The following is a 14596-nucleotide window of genomic DNA, read 5'->3' as shown; positions in this document are numbered from 1 at the left end:
CTGAGTGCCTACTGCCTGGCCAAAGTGGGAGCGAAGCCAGGCCCCAAGTGCGCTGCTCACAGGGCTGAGGACGCTCTTGCAGCCATGGCTGGATGGCCGGACACAAGGACATAGCCAGGGACCTGGCTTTGTTGGTCATGGGGGTCTGGCAATGTTCAAAGGCCTTCTGTCGAAACCAAGTGGTTGTGTCCCAGACTGAAGAACCCAGCCAATCCCACCATCGCGACCTGTGTTTTCTGGGACACTGGTGATGGAATCGGCCTGGGTTGAACCCCACTTCCGCATTTACTGGGCTGTCCACTCAGCATGCACCTCCAGTGTCCAGGTCATGGAAATTATGTTCCAGCATCTTGACAATCTTCTCCACTGACCGGTGCTGAATGTGGTCCATGCATTTTTTCAGATTAGTCTAAACAGAGCAAAACACCCAGAAAGTCTGTACAGAGTGTGTCTTCGTGCCTGGTAGATGGACGCTGGCCTCCTGGATGGCCGGGGCACTCGCTGCCTCTGGAGCCCAGAGCCTGGGTGCCCTGGCCTCTCATGGACCTTCTGGGAGCTGCAGGACGGCCCACCCACTTCCCAAAGGGCAAGACCCTGCACCCCCGTGGAGACCCACAGCTGGACTCCCGGGCCATGTCATCAGCGAGTGGAGCGGGGCTGGGGGTGTGCTCCCAGCCCTGGGCAGCTGCAGTGACAGCGAGCAACTCCCTGGAGCTGAGTCCTCTGTGGCTGGCCCAGAGGAGGGGCGGGGGACAGTGGGCCTCTCACCTTTGTGTGGAGCCTGGCCAGCTGCTTCTTGTCCAGTGTGGACTGTTTATACACCCGCTTCTTGTAGCGAAACTACAATGGGGAAAAGGGGCCCAGTGAGCGTTTCACACCGTGTTCAGCGGACACGCCCGGCTCCTCTGGCCTGAGCCTGTGATGCCCAAGAGCCCGGGGGCCCTGCAGTGTGGGCCAAAGTCCTGCAACAGGGGATCCCCAGGAAAGGGGAGGTTCCAGGTCTCCTGCCTCACCCAAGGAGGGTGGCGCTAAGCAGGCAGGAGACGCTAGGGAGGAGCTTGGGAGGGGGGGCAAGAGGACAGAGGGCAGCGTCTGGGCAGGCGGGCAAGCAGTCTGGCCCTGGCGGGAGGGAACAGTTGCAGCCGCAGCTACCTGTCTCCTTCCGAGTGACTGTCTGGCCACTGCTGCCCCTCTCCAGTGGGCCCCAATGGCAGGTGCTAAGACCTGGGGCAGCTCTTGGGCCTCAGGGCCCTGCTGGGGCCACCCTGTCTGGCTAGACTTCGCCATGAGGGGATGGTGTCTCCGGGGCTGTCTGCCGAGGGCACAGCAGCTGTGCTGAAGCCCCTTCCCACGAAGGGCCACAACTAGGGTGTGGCATCCTGTGGGGTGCAGGCCCTGTTTAGGGTGGACAGGCCTGGGGCTCCTGGGGTGCCCCGCTCTGTACCAGTCAGAAAGAGCCGCTGAAACCCAAACGTGGGCAGGAGGAGCCATGTGAGGGTGGTGGGGGCCGCATGGCGGGGGCCACGACCTGCCGTCACCAGGGCCCCAGGTCCCAGTAGGCCAGCAGCTTCTGCTGGCCCTGATGACTCGGTTCCTGCGCGAGATGAGAGGCGGCCTTGGGGAGCCGGGTCCACCTTGGGCCTCGCAGAGCCCTTGGGGAGACCGGCTCCATCGCTGGCTCATCATGTTAAGGGGCAGGATGTCCTAAAGGAACTCTGCAGTCTTATGGACTCTACCGGCTACTCCAGCTTTCTGGACTCTGCCCCCTACTCCAGTGACTGGAAACTACAACTCCCAGCAGCACCAGGGAGCGAACTGCGAGGACCCCAGGGCAGAGCTAGCAGGAATTCTGGGACATTTGGGGATAAATAGGGCTGCGATTGCATCTCATGCTGTGGCTCAGGAAACGGCTCACGAGACCCGGTGACTCCGCGTGTTCAGTCAGCCTAGTGTAATTTATTGCAGTGACTTTGTATCCCACTCTCTTTCCCTGGGTTGTCTCCTGTTTCTCTCCCCTTTTGTAAATAAACTCGTTATGACCCTTTTCCGTGTACCTGCAGTATAACTGAATTGTGAGCGTGCAGGTGAGGCCCACAGACAGGCGGCCCAGTCCACTTTGGGCTACCCTGGAACAATCATGCAGGGGAGAGTGCCCCAAGCTGCGGCACCCCGCTGCGGCCCCAGAAGCCCCGTCTCTCCTGCCCTCTGGAAGCCCAGTGGAATATTCTCTGCCCACAGGGAAATTCCTTGGCTGCACTGCCGAAACTGGTTTTCCAAGCAGCCAAGTCAAGCGCTGACATCCGTGGCCGAGCCACGTCACCTGCGCCCTGGGCAGCCGCTGACCCACCGCCAGGCGTGAGACTCCTTAGGGCTCAGGGACCCCAGCGGGAAGGCTGGGCGGCGGGGCCGGACCAGGAGCATTGGCTGCGGGAGAGGCTTGGGGATGCCAGGGGTCTGGTGCACAGCAAAGCCATGGCTGCGAGGGTCAGTAGGATGCTCCTCCGTCATTCGCAGTAGTTCCCCGGGCCCTGCTCTTCACGAGGCCAGGCAGGACCGTCCTGGGTGAGCCGGCCACACCCAGAGGATCCTGTCTTGGCCACCCCAGGGGTCTCTCACTGCCGTTCTCCTGCACTGCGCCCCAGGCCCTGCCCCCCGCAGGAGCCCCCCCAGAGCTGGTCGGCTCCAGTCTCACAGTCCCGCCAGTGCTGGATGGGCAGTCGAGCAGCCTCTGCCCGCCGCTGGGCCTCTGTACCCCGGGGCGGCCTGTACAGCGCCGCTGGGGCAATTGGGCCTCCAGAAGCCGCCTTCGCAGCATGGGGCAGCCGGGGCAGGCGCACACCTGGGCGTGGACGTCAGGTCCTGCCGCCCCCCTTCCCCAGCTGCCTGGGGCCCAACGAGGTGCCGCACCAGACCCGCCTACCTCCAGTGAGGGCATGCCCTTGCCCCCAGGCAGCTGTGGGTATTCACGCAGGAGCCGCTCCTCCTCCAGGAACTTGCCGTAGCGCCCGTTGCTGGCCCGCTGGAACAGCCCGTAGTTGAGCACGTCCTGCAGGTTCTGGTTCAGGGAGCAGAGCACACGCAGCCTGGCTGTCCACACCGTGGCATCCGGGTTGAAGCGCAGGCACTTCTGCGGGAGGGAGGGCTGGGGTCAGCGGGCCTCCCCGCCGTCCGCGCCCTGGACCCCGCCAGGAGCCGCTGCGGGCTCGCAGCGGGCAGTGGGCTCGGGCTGCTGGCTCGCTGCCGCCCCAGTGGTCCCTACTGACCACTCGTAGGGACTCCCTGGTCAGCACAGCCCACCCCCTACCTGGGCGTGGTGGTGGCCGCAGGGCCGTCAGGACGCCCGGTCCAGCAGACCTCTGAAGGTGACGGACGGACAGACCGGAGCTGGCCCTCGGCCACTTCACCGCTGGCTAGCGCCAGGCCGTGGGCTCACGTGCCCCCACCCCCGCACGACCTTCCTGTAGAACGAGGTGGGGTGCTGCTGGTTTGGGGCGGTGCCGGATTCAGAAAGCGGGGGCCTGGGGTCGCCAGGGAAGTTTCCCCAGATGGCCCCTTCAGCAGCCCGGCCAGCATCCCCTGAGGCAGAGGCGACAGTCCCAGCAAAGGCAGATCACCGCCACCAGCCACCATCCCGGAAGGGGCCGCTGGAAGCAGGTGGGCTGGAGGCCTAGTCAGTCTGCAGGGCCGCAGCGCCAGAGGCAGGCTGGGGAGGGGCAGCTGCAGGGGGGGGGGGGGGGGCCTGGGGAGAGGCCCTGGGGGCGGCACCCCACGCACTTCCCCCCGGGGCTTTGTGGGGGGGCGCCTTTCTAGTGGCAGCACGGGGGCTCTGCCTGATCTGACTGACACCCAGTGGCCCGTTTCCATGTCCCACCCCCACCGCCCACAGCTTCTTCAGTGCCCTGCTCCTCACTCCTGCCCCCGGTCCCCCATTTCTGCCCCTGGAGCCCCTCCCCACGGTCTCCATGCAGCTCCCCCAAAGGCAACAAACACAAGGGTGATTCAAACCTTGTGCCAGCTGCCACCAGACCTGTTTTGTACAATGAGTCAAGGGCACACACGAACCAATCAGGGTCACTTTGCCTGGACATCACAGCCCGTAAGAATGGGCCCGGACCCTGACCCCGCCCATGCCCCTGCCTCCCTCCAATGTTGAAGGGCAGCAGAGGCTGGAGGCTCCTTCGGTCACAGCTCAGGGACTTCCAGCTGCGCCCCCTGCCCCCCACCCTGGTGATGCCTGGGTCTGTCCAGGTGACCAGGGACCCCCGACTGGAGCCAGGAGGTGCCAGCACCAAGGGGAGCCCAAGCTGTGCACCCCCCGCCCCGACAGCTCCTGCTGGCCTGTGAGGTGAAGCAGGAGACTGACCCCCACGACCCACGTGGACGCCCGCTGCCTGGGGGTGGTCCCCTGCCAGGGTGGAGCGAGGCAGGGCTGTTCTGACTCAAAGCAGCCAGGAGGGAATGACCGGGAGAAGCGTGGGCTGTGTTCCCAGCCCATACCTGTCCTGGGTCCACCCTGCTGTGCCCCCGCCCACTACGCAGCCGTCCTCGCGCAGGGCCCCAGGGACGCATGGGGGTCTCGGCGTCCAGGCCGGAACGGGGCCCTCCCTGCCTCTCCCCACGGCTTAGAGCTGAACGCTGACCTGAGACTGGGCGTCCAGCTCCGGTGATGCCCCGAGCGCTCTGGGCAGAGCCAGGGTGTTTCGGGTACTGGCGCGGGGTCTGAAGCTGCCTCCTTTGTCCCTGCAGGCAGAGGCAGGGTGTGGCCGGGCCACGGCCCTAGCCGCTGCTGCTCAGCTTCTCACAAAGAGCTGCCACCCAGGGCGACCCCCAAAACTGGGCCAAGCCCCAAGGCCGCGCGGCCAGAGGTTTGCAGCCTGTCTGCGGTGGACAGAGCCTGCCAGCCGGCTGTGGCAGGCTTAGGAGGTGGGGATGCCGCGGGTGTGCCGGGCCGCCGGGGCTGAGGGCTGCAGCATTGCTCTGGTGGCCTGATGGTGCGACCTGTGCTGCGGGCCGCTCTCCCAGTGAGCACGAGCTCCCAGCAGCCCCGCCTGTGGGGACAGACAAGGGCAGGGGCTGGACCTGCTGCCCCACACGGCCAGTGCCTGGCCGGGTCTTGTCCAGTGACGGTGGACTGGAGTGCCGGCCGCTGGCCCCGGGCATATTGTGGTGACCGTATCCCATGGGTTGCTGGCTTTTCCCTGTCGGGCGCCTATAGCCCAGTGGGGCTAGACGGTTGGAGGCCCTTTTGGGGCCAGAAGCTGAAGATGGTGGCAGACAGGTGGGCAGCTCGGATGGTGCCGCCTGTGGGGCCAGGGAGGCAGAGCGCCGGGCAGAACTGCTGGCCCAGTCCGGCAGTGCACCTGTGCCCTGCACTCAAACGTGCCTGGCCCGCTGGCACGCAGCAGGCCTGTAGTGGTGGGAGGGGCAGGGACCAGGGCTGAGGCGGCAGGCTGGGCCCTGCCAGCTTGGGGGTTATGGGGGGGCGCTCACCATCTGCTGCAGGTCCTGGATGAGGATGCGGATCACCAGCGTGTTGCCCGCGGCCTCCCCCGGCCTGGCACCGCCCAACTTTTGTGAGGTGGCCTAGATGGTGTCGTAGATGGTCTCCTCCTTGAAGCTGTCTGACTCGGAGCCCACAGAGTAGTCAGAGAAGCTCTGGGCCATCTCTTCCTCTCTGGATGTGGGCTGTGCGGCATGGCTGCCTAGGGCTGTGGGCAGAGGAGCAGAGGGCTCAGGCATGGGGAGGGAGTGGGCAGGCCCTGGGTGCCCCCAGCGACTCTGTCCTCTGCCTGCATGGTGGCACTTGGGCTGGCTCCACAGAGGCCCCACCTGGGAGCACAGGTGGGGCGGCCCCACGGTCCTGGGAGCTCGAGACCAGAGCCTGGAACTGGTCTCGGCCTCGAGGGGTTGGGATAAGGTGCCGGGAGACTATCGGGAGCGGGCACTGAAGCTGACCACGGCCCTCGGGAAGCCGAGGGTGCCCCCCATTGCCCCCTGCAGTCACACCAGCGCCGTGTGGGACACACACAGACGTGCACCCGGCATGGACGCAGGGCCTGAGCTGGGGGATCTGGGGGGCCAGAGAGGGCCACAGGAGTTGTGGAAACCCGGCCAGATAGTGTCCACCGGAAGCTGGTGCCCACCGGGTGCCCGTGAGAGGCAGGACGAAGTAACTGAGACGCTGTGTCCCGCTGCTGAAGCGAAGCATCCCCTAGACACAGCATGTCCACGGGGTCGAGGTCTGCTCAGGAAATGGGGCTGGGCAGGGACTGTTGGACGAAGGGAGCCCCTCAGAGCCACGCTTGGCCAGCGCAGGGGGCAGCCTGAGGCGCGGGCCCGGCTTCCTGGTGGCCTGGGAGGGGGCGCATACCAGCACCCTGTGTCCTGCCGGGTCGGGACGAGCCCTGGCTCTGTGTGGGCTGCTCACCCGTGAGGCCCCAGTGGCCGGGGAGCCCCAGATAACGCACCAGGGCCGGGAAGGGACACCCCACAGACACAGCCCACTTAGAGCAGGCAGGTTTAGGGCTTCGGGGTGTCTCTCTCCTCCTGTCCTGTAACAGATTTGCTGTCCTGTAACATACAGACCTGGGTTATAGGCCAGAGGTGCAGGGGCAGCGAGAGGATCCACCAGAGACAGAGCGGGAAGCAGAACAGACTAACTGACGAAGTCCACTGCTGAGGGGAGCAGCAGCGGGTCAGGAAGGTCTGCCGCACCATGTGGGTCAGCTCCCTGGCCGGGGATCAAACTGGTGCTGCAGTGGCTTCTGAGAGCCTCATAATGTCGTGCTTTAACCCCTTGTTCCACCAGGGAGAGCCCAAGAACAAAATTTTAAGGTTCAGAACCAAGGGATCTGGCTCTCTCCCCTTCTGATATAGGCCTCAGCTTCTCCGCGCTTCTTGGTCAGCACCCAGGACTATGGCAGGTGGAGCATGGAGGCTCCTGCCTGGGCTCAGAGGAGAGTCCCTCCTCTCCCAGGCTGAGTCATGAGGTGGGAGTGGGGTGAGGAGAGTGACCCGGGGAACCCCCGCCAGAGCTGCCAACCCCTTCACGGGCACCTGCCTTCAGTGTGAGGTTGGGGCGGGGTTAGACCCTGGCACAGAGCAGGGGTGAGCACTGGGGCCCAGGCTGCAAATTCTGCGGCGGTACTCAGGCCAACACCCCTCTCCTCTGACCTCAGACCTTACCCCCTCCCACGAAGTTTTCAGGGAAAAGTGAGTGTTCTTGCTGTGCCAGCGAGTCTCCAGGAGGAGAGTTCACGGGACAGGCCTCATCTCCCTGCTCCTGCGCTCATCCCAAACCCTAGCCTTCTGTGCCCCAACACTTTCAACCGATCTCTTTTATAGGAAAACAAAACAGGACTTTTTCCTTGAAGTCATCTGTTCATCCAACCTTTGGGTGTGCGTATACAAAATTGGTTAATTACTGTCCGCTCCAGACTGATCTGCTGTGACGCAGAAGTTGTCTGTGGTAAGCCCCGGAGGGTACACATTTCACAAAGCGCCATTATTTTTCTCAGCCCCATAGTCACTGTTTCCTATGACCCCTCTGGACAGTCCATCTACTCAGGTCCTGGAAGACGAAGATTTTGGAATCTCCGGACATGTCCCACCCTGTCTTTATGTGGTGTAACAAGTAGTTAATTGCAATAATGCATAGGATAAGTTAATGAGATAGCACCATAAAACATTCTCAAGGACAAGGGGAAAAAACATTCTTCTCTTAACAATTTATGGTATGCTAGATTATATGTTTTGTGACAATTATCATGTGTACAGCTGTCTAGTTATCACTCAAAGGAAGAGGGGTCTGGGAAGGGGTGAACTCGTTAGCAAAAGGTTGTTAGGGGTCTTGGGGTAGTAATAAATTGTGTTAGCAGTGTTATCAGTGATTGTCTAAAGAAAAGCTAATGGCTAATTTAAGGCTTGCAGAGAGTAGTTAGTGCTTGTTTTAAAAGGAGTAAATTAAGAGAAAGTTGTACAGTTGTATATCAAACAACACCTGTGTAAACAAGGTTAAAATTTGTCCATGAGTCCTTATGCCCTGGGAGTCTTGTCTGAGGTTTGCTTTTTTTTTTTTTTTTTTTAAGATTCATTTATTTGTTCATACAGAACTGGGGTACAGGCCAGAGATGCAGAGGGTGAGAGGCTTCACCAGGGACAGAGTGGGGAGCAGTACAGGGAGACTGTCGAAATACACTGCTGAGGGGAGTAGTGGGTGGTCAGGAGAGGTCTGCCACACCATGTGGCCACCTCCGGGGCGGGCGGGGATCGAACTCATACGGAAGTGGCTTAATCCTCTTAGTGCTGTGCTTTAACCCTCTGTGCCACCAGGGAGGGCCTGAGGTTTGCTTTTTATATAAAGAAACCAAGGAAGCTTCCCAGGAGTTTTTATGCCCTGGGGTCTTATCTCTCCTGGGGCTTGCCTTCTGTCTCAGGAGACAGAGGAATTTCTCGCCCTGGGGCAGCTTGCCTGCCTTATGTGGCTAAGACAATCCAGTTGTAAACTGATGGTTGCTCAGAATATTTTGATATCATGATTATACAAAAAAGGGAGGTCATAAAATAAGTTAGTAGTGGAAGCCTGATTTTTCAGAGCTTTTCCCGATCTACCCGGAATCTGTCAGACGATAGACGTTGCACAGGTTGTGTCACAGCTCCACCCAGGACTCCGGGTCTTTCTTTCCAGTACCCCAGGGGGTGACGCTCACAGAGAGCAGCCCCTTCACCTGGCAAGTCGAAGCGCATCTCCTCAGAGGCCCTGGGCACTTGTCCTGCCTGAGTCTCTGCCCTGAATTCTAGTCCCCTTGTTCCTGTGTCCACCTCGCCCATGGCGACACGTTGCAGGCTTTGTAAAGAGGGTGGTTGTAATGTGCACTAATGTAAAAGAGGGTCCCCAGGAAAAGGGCGGTCCAGGTTCCCTGCCACACTCAGAGGAGGGCGGAGCTGAGCAGGGAGGAGGAACAGCTGGAAAGAGACTGAGGAGGAAGGAAGCAGGATAGGCCAGGAGGCCTAGGGGGCACCGGGGGCAGAGACATGTGGGGAAGCAGCTCTTGTGTCCTGGCCCTGCATGGGGACACAAACATGGGGGAGATCCATGGGGTGACTGTGGCAGCATTTATCTTGGTTTTGATGTTGCTCTCTCCCTCCCAGACATGACTGGCCATGTCTGGCCCTTTCTATAGTCCCTGCCAGAAGGTGCCTTAAACTGTGTCAGCTCTCAGGCCTTGCTCTGGGCCAGTCCCTTTTGGGGGGACTTTAGCCCATGAGGGGAGGGCGACTTTGGGGGTTTGGTTTAGAAACTAGACTTTGTCTAGTCTGCACTGCACACTCATTGTAGTAACGTCCCTTTCCCTTAAAGGCCTTATATGCTTATATGCTTGATTTTGGTGAGGCGATGGCAGAACCTACTTAGAGGGGCAGGTTTGGAGGTTCGGGGCACCCTTCTCCTCGTGGAACACCAAGCACTCACTTTAGTGAAGCCTTGAGGAATTGGTTGAGGAAAACAGCTAGCCCACTCGCCAGCCCTTCAAGGCAAGCCTTAACCAGTCCTAGGCTGTCTAGGAAGAGCAGTCTGCTGAGTGCCAGGGCCTTGTGCTCTGCCATGTTTTAAAGCCTCTTGACACTTCCAGAGAGATGCGAAAGCTTCTGGGAATCGGCGCACGCCGGCCTCTGCTCATGCATCACTGCAGGCTCGCAGGGGCCCTGATCCGCGCTGTCGTAGTCTGCTCTGCCTGAGGTGAGGCGAGGTCGCCCTGGGGGAGCATGCAGCCTCGATGCCCCCTTCCAGCCCGCAGTGCAGGCGCCCACTTTGTTGAGGCGCAGTGCACTGCCCTGGGCGCAGGCCGGGAGCAGTTTTCTGGACAGGAGGATGTCGCACACGTGCTCAGCTTCCAGGACCCACTGCCCAGCCAAACAGCCTCGGGGACGCGACCGACAGCCAGGCGGGGGCAGAGCGTGGGCACCCGGTTCTGTTCTTGGCCTCGCCGCACGGCCTGGGCTGGTAACAGACACGGGGCTCTGCTTTTTCGAGGTCTGTGGGTGCGCTAAGCACCCCTGCCCTGGCTCAGGCGCCCAGCTTCGCCTGGACCTCAGGAATACCCGTTGCGTGCACAGAAGACCCAGGTTTTGTGGGTGCACAGTGATGGTCCAGGAGCGTTAGAGCTGAAAGGTTTTGCCTAGAGCCCCAGATCAGCTCTCTTGGAATAGAGTGGCCCTGGGAGGTCAGAAAGGGGGCCCCAGGGCTGGAATCCCTGCTGGGACGGCCAGTTGTCTGAGCCTTAGTCTACAGCCAGGGCCTCGCTGGAGGGAGCAAGGCTCACCTGCTCAGCGGGAAACCCTGGTCATGGCGAGCCAGGGCGAAGCTGAGCAGGCCCACGGGAGAGTTGCCATGCAGAGTCAGGGAGAGCAGGGTGATGCGAAGAGACCCAGCACTGGGGGGACCTTGGACAAGCACCCGTCCATCGTTTTGGTCTCTGCTCTTGGGAGATGCTGAGCTGCTTGCACACCATAGAGGGGCAGGATCCTGTTCCTGGTATTCCGCCCTTACAGACTTGGGGATGGCCTGCAGACATGTTTTTTAATTCGCGTCTATTTCGTTTGCTTAAAAGGCAGGGTTTGAGGTGGTGGGCAGCAGACAGGTCTAAAATGGCGAGTGACCGGTTTTAGCACTTATTTTACTGTGACAGAGTCAACAGCAGGCCTTGAGCTTTTTCATGGCCTGGGCAGGTTTTCTTATGCTTTGACTACAGATTTGAAGTCAAAACCAGGTTTTGTGTAGTTGTTGTTTTAAAGATTTATTTATTTATGCATGCAGAACTGGGGTACAGGCCAGAGGTGTAGGGGCGGGGAGAGGCTTCACCAGAGACAGAGTGGGGAGCAGAACAGGCTGACTGGCGAAGTGCACAGCTGAGAGGAGCTGAAGGGAGACAGGAGAGGTCTGCTGCTCCCTGTGGGTCACCTCGGGGGCGGAGATTGAACTCGCAATAAGCAGCTGCGGCCAACTTCTTCAGTGCTATGGTTTAAGCAGTTGTGCCACCAGGGAGGGCTCTGGTGTTGTTGATTTTTAACCAAAAGATAACTTTGAGACCTAAAGTCAAAAAGATTGATCTTTACAACACCCCATTCCTTATTTTCAGGAGCTTGTGGGATTGTCTGTCTGCTGTTTTTTTCTCAGCACCAGTGTCAGTTCAAGCATTGTGCTTCTTTCCTGGACTTCCCTACTTTGCGTGGCTATTCATGTTGTATGTGTTTTTGTCTGTGTTAGAGGAGAGAACGCACTGTTAGGCAATCAGTAGAAATGCGTTTGAAAGTTAGTGTGTCCAAGGACTACCCAGCCTTCCAAGGTCCCCACATGGGCCTGGGGGGCCCCCACTCTGTTATTCTGCCCCCTCTCAAGACCCCACCCTTCCAGAGGTGCTGTGCCAGGGCCTGCGTGGGCTCACACGGGCTATTTCTCTCACTCTGCTTCTTTCCCAGCCAGACCCTCTTAGACCCTTGACTCTTCTGGACCAACAAAAATGACCTCATTGCGGGTGAGTTGCTTATTTATTCTCAGATTTGCCTAACAGTAGTTACATGAGATTTATAAAATATCTACAATTCATAATAAATGATAGCAATACATGACAGTTAACATCAGGGTAGGTGTAAGTCAGAATGCAGCAAGTTACAGCACGTGGGCCAAATGTAGCCTCCGGCCTGTTTTTTGCTTTGTTTTATGTGCAACCAACTAAGAAATTTCAGATGGCTGAGAAGCAAAAGTAGAGCAAGTGTTTTGTGATGTGAGAATTGTATAATAAAGTTTTATTGGGACATGCCATGCTCATTCTTTTATGACTGTGACAGCTGTGGTGGTTCAAGGCAGAGATGAGAGGAACTGACCCACTCACAGCCTCAAGTTTTTACTCTGTGGCCATTTACCAGCTGGTTGGGCAGGTGTAGGTCTCTCAACTTACTGAGTTGTGAACATAAAAATGTCCTTGGTGGGCCACCCTAGGTGGTGTTGTGAGCCTTCCAGTAATGATTGTGTAACTACCTAAAGGAGCAGTGTGAGTTAGGGGAACAATTCTTGCTTAATCCAGGGGAAAAGTAAAGAGATGTCTGAAGTATGTGATGAAGTGAAATCCATGATGAGGGAGCAGCGGGCAGGTAGGAGGGGTCTGTAGTGCCCTGGGGTCCTTCCCTGGCTGGGGATGGAACTTGTGCTGCAGGGGCTGGAGCAGCTTCATAGTGCTGCGCTCTAACCTGTCGCACCATGGGGAGGGCCTCATCTTGTCTTGACCTCAGGCAGAAGCTGTTGCATATGTTCCCATTAATTCTGATGTTAACTGAAGGATTTCTACAAATGTTCCTATCAACTTGAGAAGGCTCCCTTCTCTTTCTACTTTTGCTAAGATTTTTTCTTTTTAACCTATGAGTGTTTCAATTTTTATATTGAAATAATTGTGGGTTTTCTTATTTAACTTGTTAATGTGGTAATACTGATTGGTTTTCAATTTTAAACTACCTGGTATTTTGAAAATACATGTCCCTTGTTTCTAATGTACTTTGCTATTTTTCAGTCATTGAATTTGCTTTTTCACTATTTTCTGTAAGATTTTGCTGTGTGTGTTCATGAGAGATATGCACTGTTTGCTTTATTCTTTTCAGGTTTGGTGTTGAAGACTTTACTACTTTCATAAGATAAGTGGGGCAGTGTTTGTATTTATTGCATGGGTGACTTTATTTAAGATTGTGTTGCTTCTTTGATGTTTCGGAAAGTTCACCTGTGAAGTCACTTTCTGTGGATATTTCACATTTCAGACTTAAAATTTTCATATTTAGCTTTGTTACTGTAAATACTGTTCTGGAACAGAAGTAAACCCAAACTACAAATGTGTATTTTTGAGGTTCCTCAGTTTACCGTTCTTGGGGCACTGAGCGTATGCCAGGTGTCTGACAAATAGAAAGTAGGCTTTGTGGGTGAAGGACACTGGTGGCATGAATCTGGGCTCTGGCTCCCTGTGGCTTCCAGCAGCCTCCTCAGCTTCCTTTCAGAGTTTGTATGGTGTGCTGTTTTCCATTTTTACTTTGTTCTTTTATTTCAAATGTGCCTCTTACAGGCTGAGTAGTATTGTTGCTGTTAAGATCTAGTTTTCATGTTTTCTTTAGATTATCTAGTTTGGTCCTACAGTCTGGCAACTTCTTTATGTGCTGTTTCTTCGTGCTCTTAGTTCTCCTTTTTTTTTTCCATTTATTTTTACCAATTATATATTTTGTTTCTATGAGCTTTTAAGTAGCTATTTGTCACTTAACAACGTTGTTGTTTTAGAGGTCAGACGACTCACAGCATATGCACCCTGCTAGAGGAAGAGTGGATGAAGAGTGAAGTGTGGCCACGCTGCGAAGTGTTGGAACTGTGGGCACCACCGGCAGCAGATGAGAGCGATGCCCTGGAGCAAAGCGGGGTGACATGAGGGCGGGGCAGTGCTGAGGCTTACCGAAGGCAATGGGCTGGAGGCAGAGAGAAGAGGGTGCCTTAGCGGGCCCGCGGCGCTGCTGGAAACAGCCGCGGCGTTTTCACGAGATAAAAAGCCCTTCCGCCAGTCAGGCCTTGGCCACCACGGGCCGGGCCGCAGAACTGGCTCCCTCAAGCCGAGCCTGGGAAGCGCCCGTGGTGACTCAGAGGCCCTCGGGCGGCCGGTGGCCGGCGGGGAGAGGGCCCAGCCCTGGGCGCTGGCTCTCGGCCATCGTGGAGGGAGGACGCCTAGCTCTGTGATGCTCGTTCGGGTGCAGGCGCGGGGGGCGGGGCGTGGGTCGCGGGGCACCTCCAGGCGTCATCAGCGTGCTGGAAACGGCTGCCCGGCAGGCTGGGAGCCAGGGCACCGCCGCGCCGCCCTGGCGCCTCCACTAGCCGCAGCGGGTGTCGTCACTGGCCGAGCTGGCCGCAGCCGCGCTGGCCAATGCAGAGGCGCTGGAGCTGGTGGAGCTGGCAGAGCTGGCCCACAAGTGGGTGTGGTGGAGCAGGCTGTTGGTGCAGGAGGTGGGCTTCGCCACCAAGAAGTACAACTTGGCCACACAGCTGCTGGTAGGCGGCGTCACGGGCTGATGCATCGGCTTCATCCTCCAGAAGGTGGGCAAGCTGGCCACCACGGCCGTGGGCGGGGGTTTCTTCCTGCTGCAGCTCGCCAGCCACACCGGGTACATCAAGTCGGACTGGCAGAGCATGGAGAAGGACATGGAGAAGGCCAAGGAACAGCTGAAGATCCGCAAGAGCAACCAGTTCCCCACAGAGGTCAGGAGAGGAGCTGAGGAGGTGGCCATATTCCTGAAGAAGAACTTCCCGGTGACCGTGGGGTACTTTGGAGGCTTCCTGCTGAGCATGGCATCGTAGGGGCGAGGCTGGCGGCCCTTCTAGCCAGCTCTTGTCCCTTGGCCTGCGGCCCCAGGCCTTGGCCCCAGCGGTGGTCCTGGGGCCCAAGAGCTGGTGCTGCAGAAGAGACCGTAGACGTTAGCACTTCTCCCGCCTATTCCCCTCTTGGCTTGCCTGTGGGCCAGGAAGAAGGTTCCATCCGGACCAGACATGTTACAAGGAGGCCCACATGGGGATGAGTGGGCC

At 58.2% G+C, this 14596-nt stretch overlaps 1 protein-coding gene and 1 pseudogene across 1 annotated transcript in view; one reads left to right on the top strand and one right to left on the bottom strand.

The window, feature by feature from the left end:
• Window positions 1–5739, bottom strand: part of LOC105854230 (SH3 and multiple ankyrin repeat domains protein 3-like) — an 8141-nt gene extending 2402 nt beyond the window's left edge. Inside the window, 4 exon segments of the mRNA XM_012731251.1 lie at window positions 313–409; window positions 769–840; window positions 2921–3127; window positions 5491–5739. Of these exon segments, the coding sequence (XP_012586705.1) occupies window positions 313–409; window positions 769–840; window positions 2921–3127; window positions 5491–5739 (625 nt within the window).
• A 7747-nt stretch (window positions 5740–13486) lies between these two features.
• On the top strand, window positions 13487–14371 carry LOC101619480 (annotated as a pseudogene).
• Window positions 14372–14596: the final 225 nt, after the last annotated feature.

This window comes from Condylura cristata, unplaced genomic scaffold (assembly GCF_000260355.1).
Source record: "Condylura cristata isolate star-nosed mole 26May11 unplaced genomic scaffold, ConCri1.0 scaffold00030, whole genome shotgun sequence".
NCBI lineage: Eukaryota > Metazoa > Chordata > Mammalia > Eulipotyphla > Talpidae > Condylura > Condylura cristata.
This window is presented reverse-complemented; position numbering and strand designations above follow the sequence as displayed.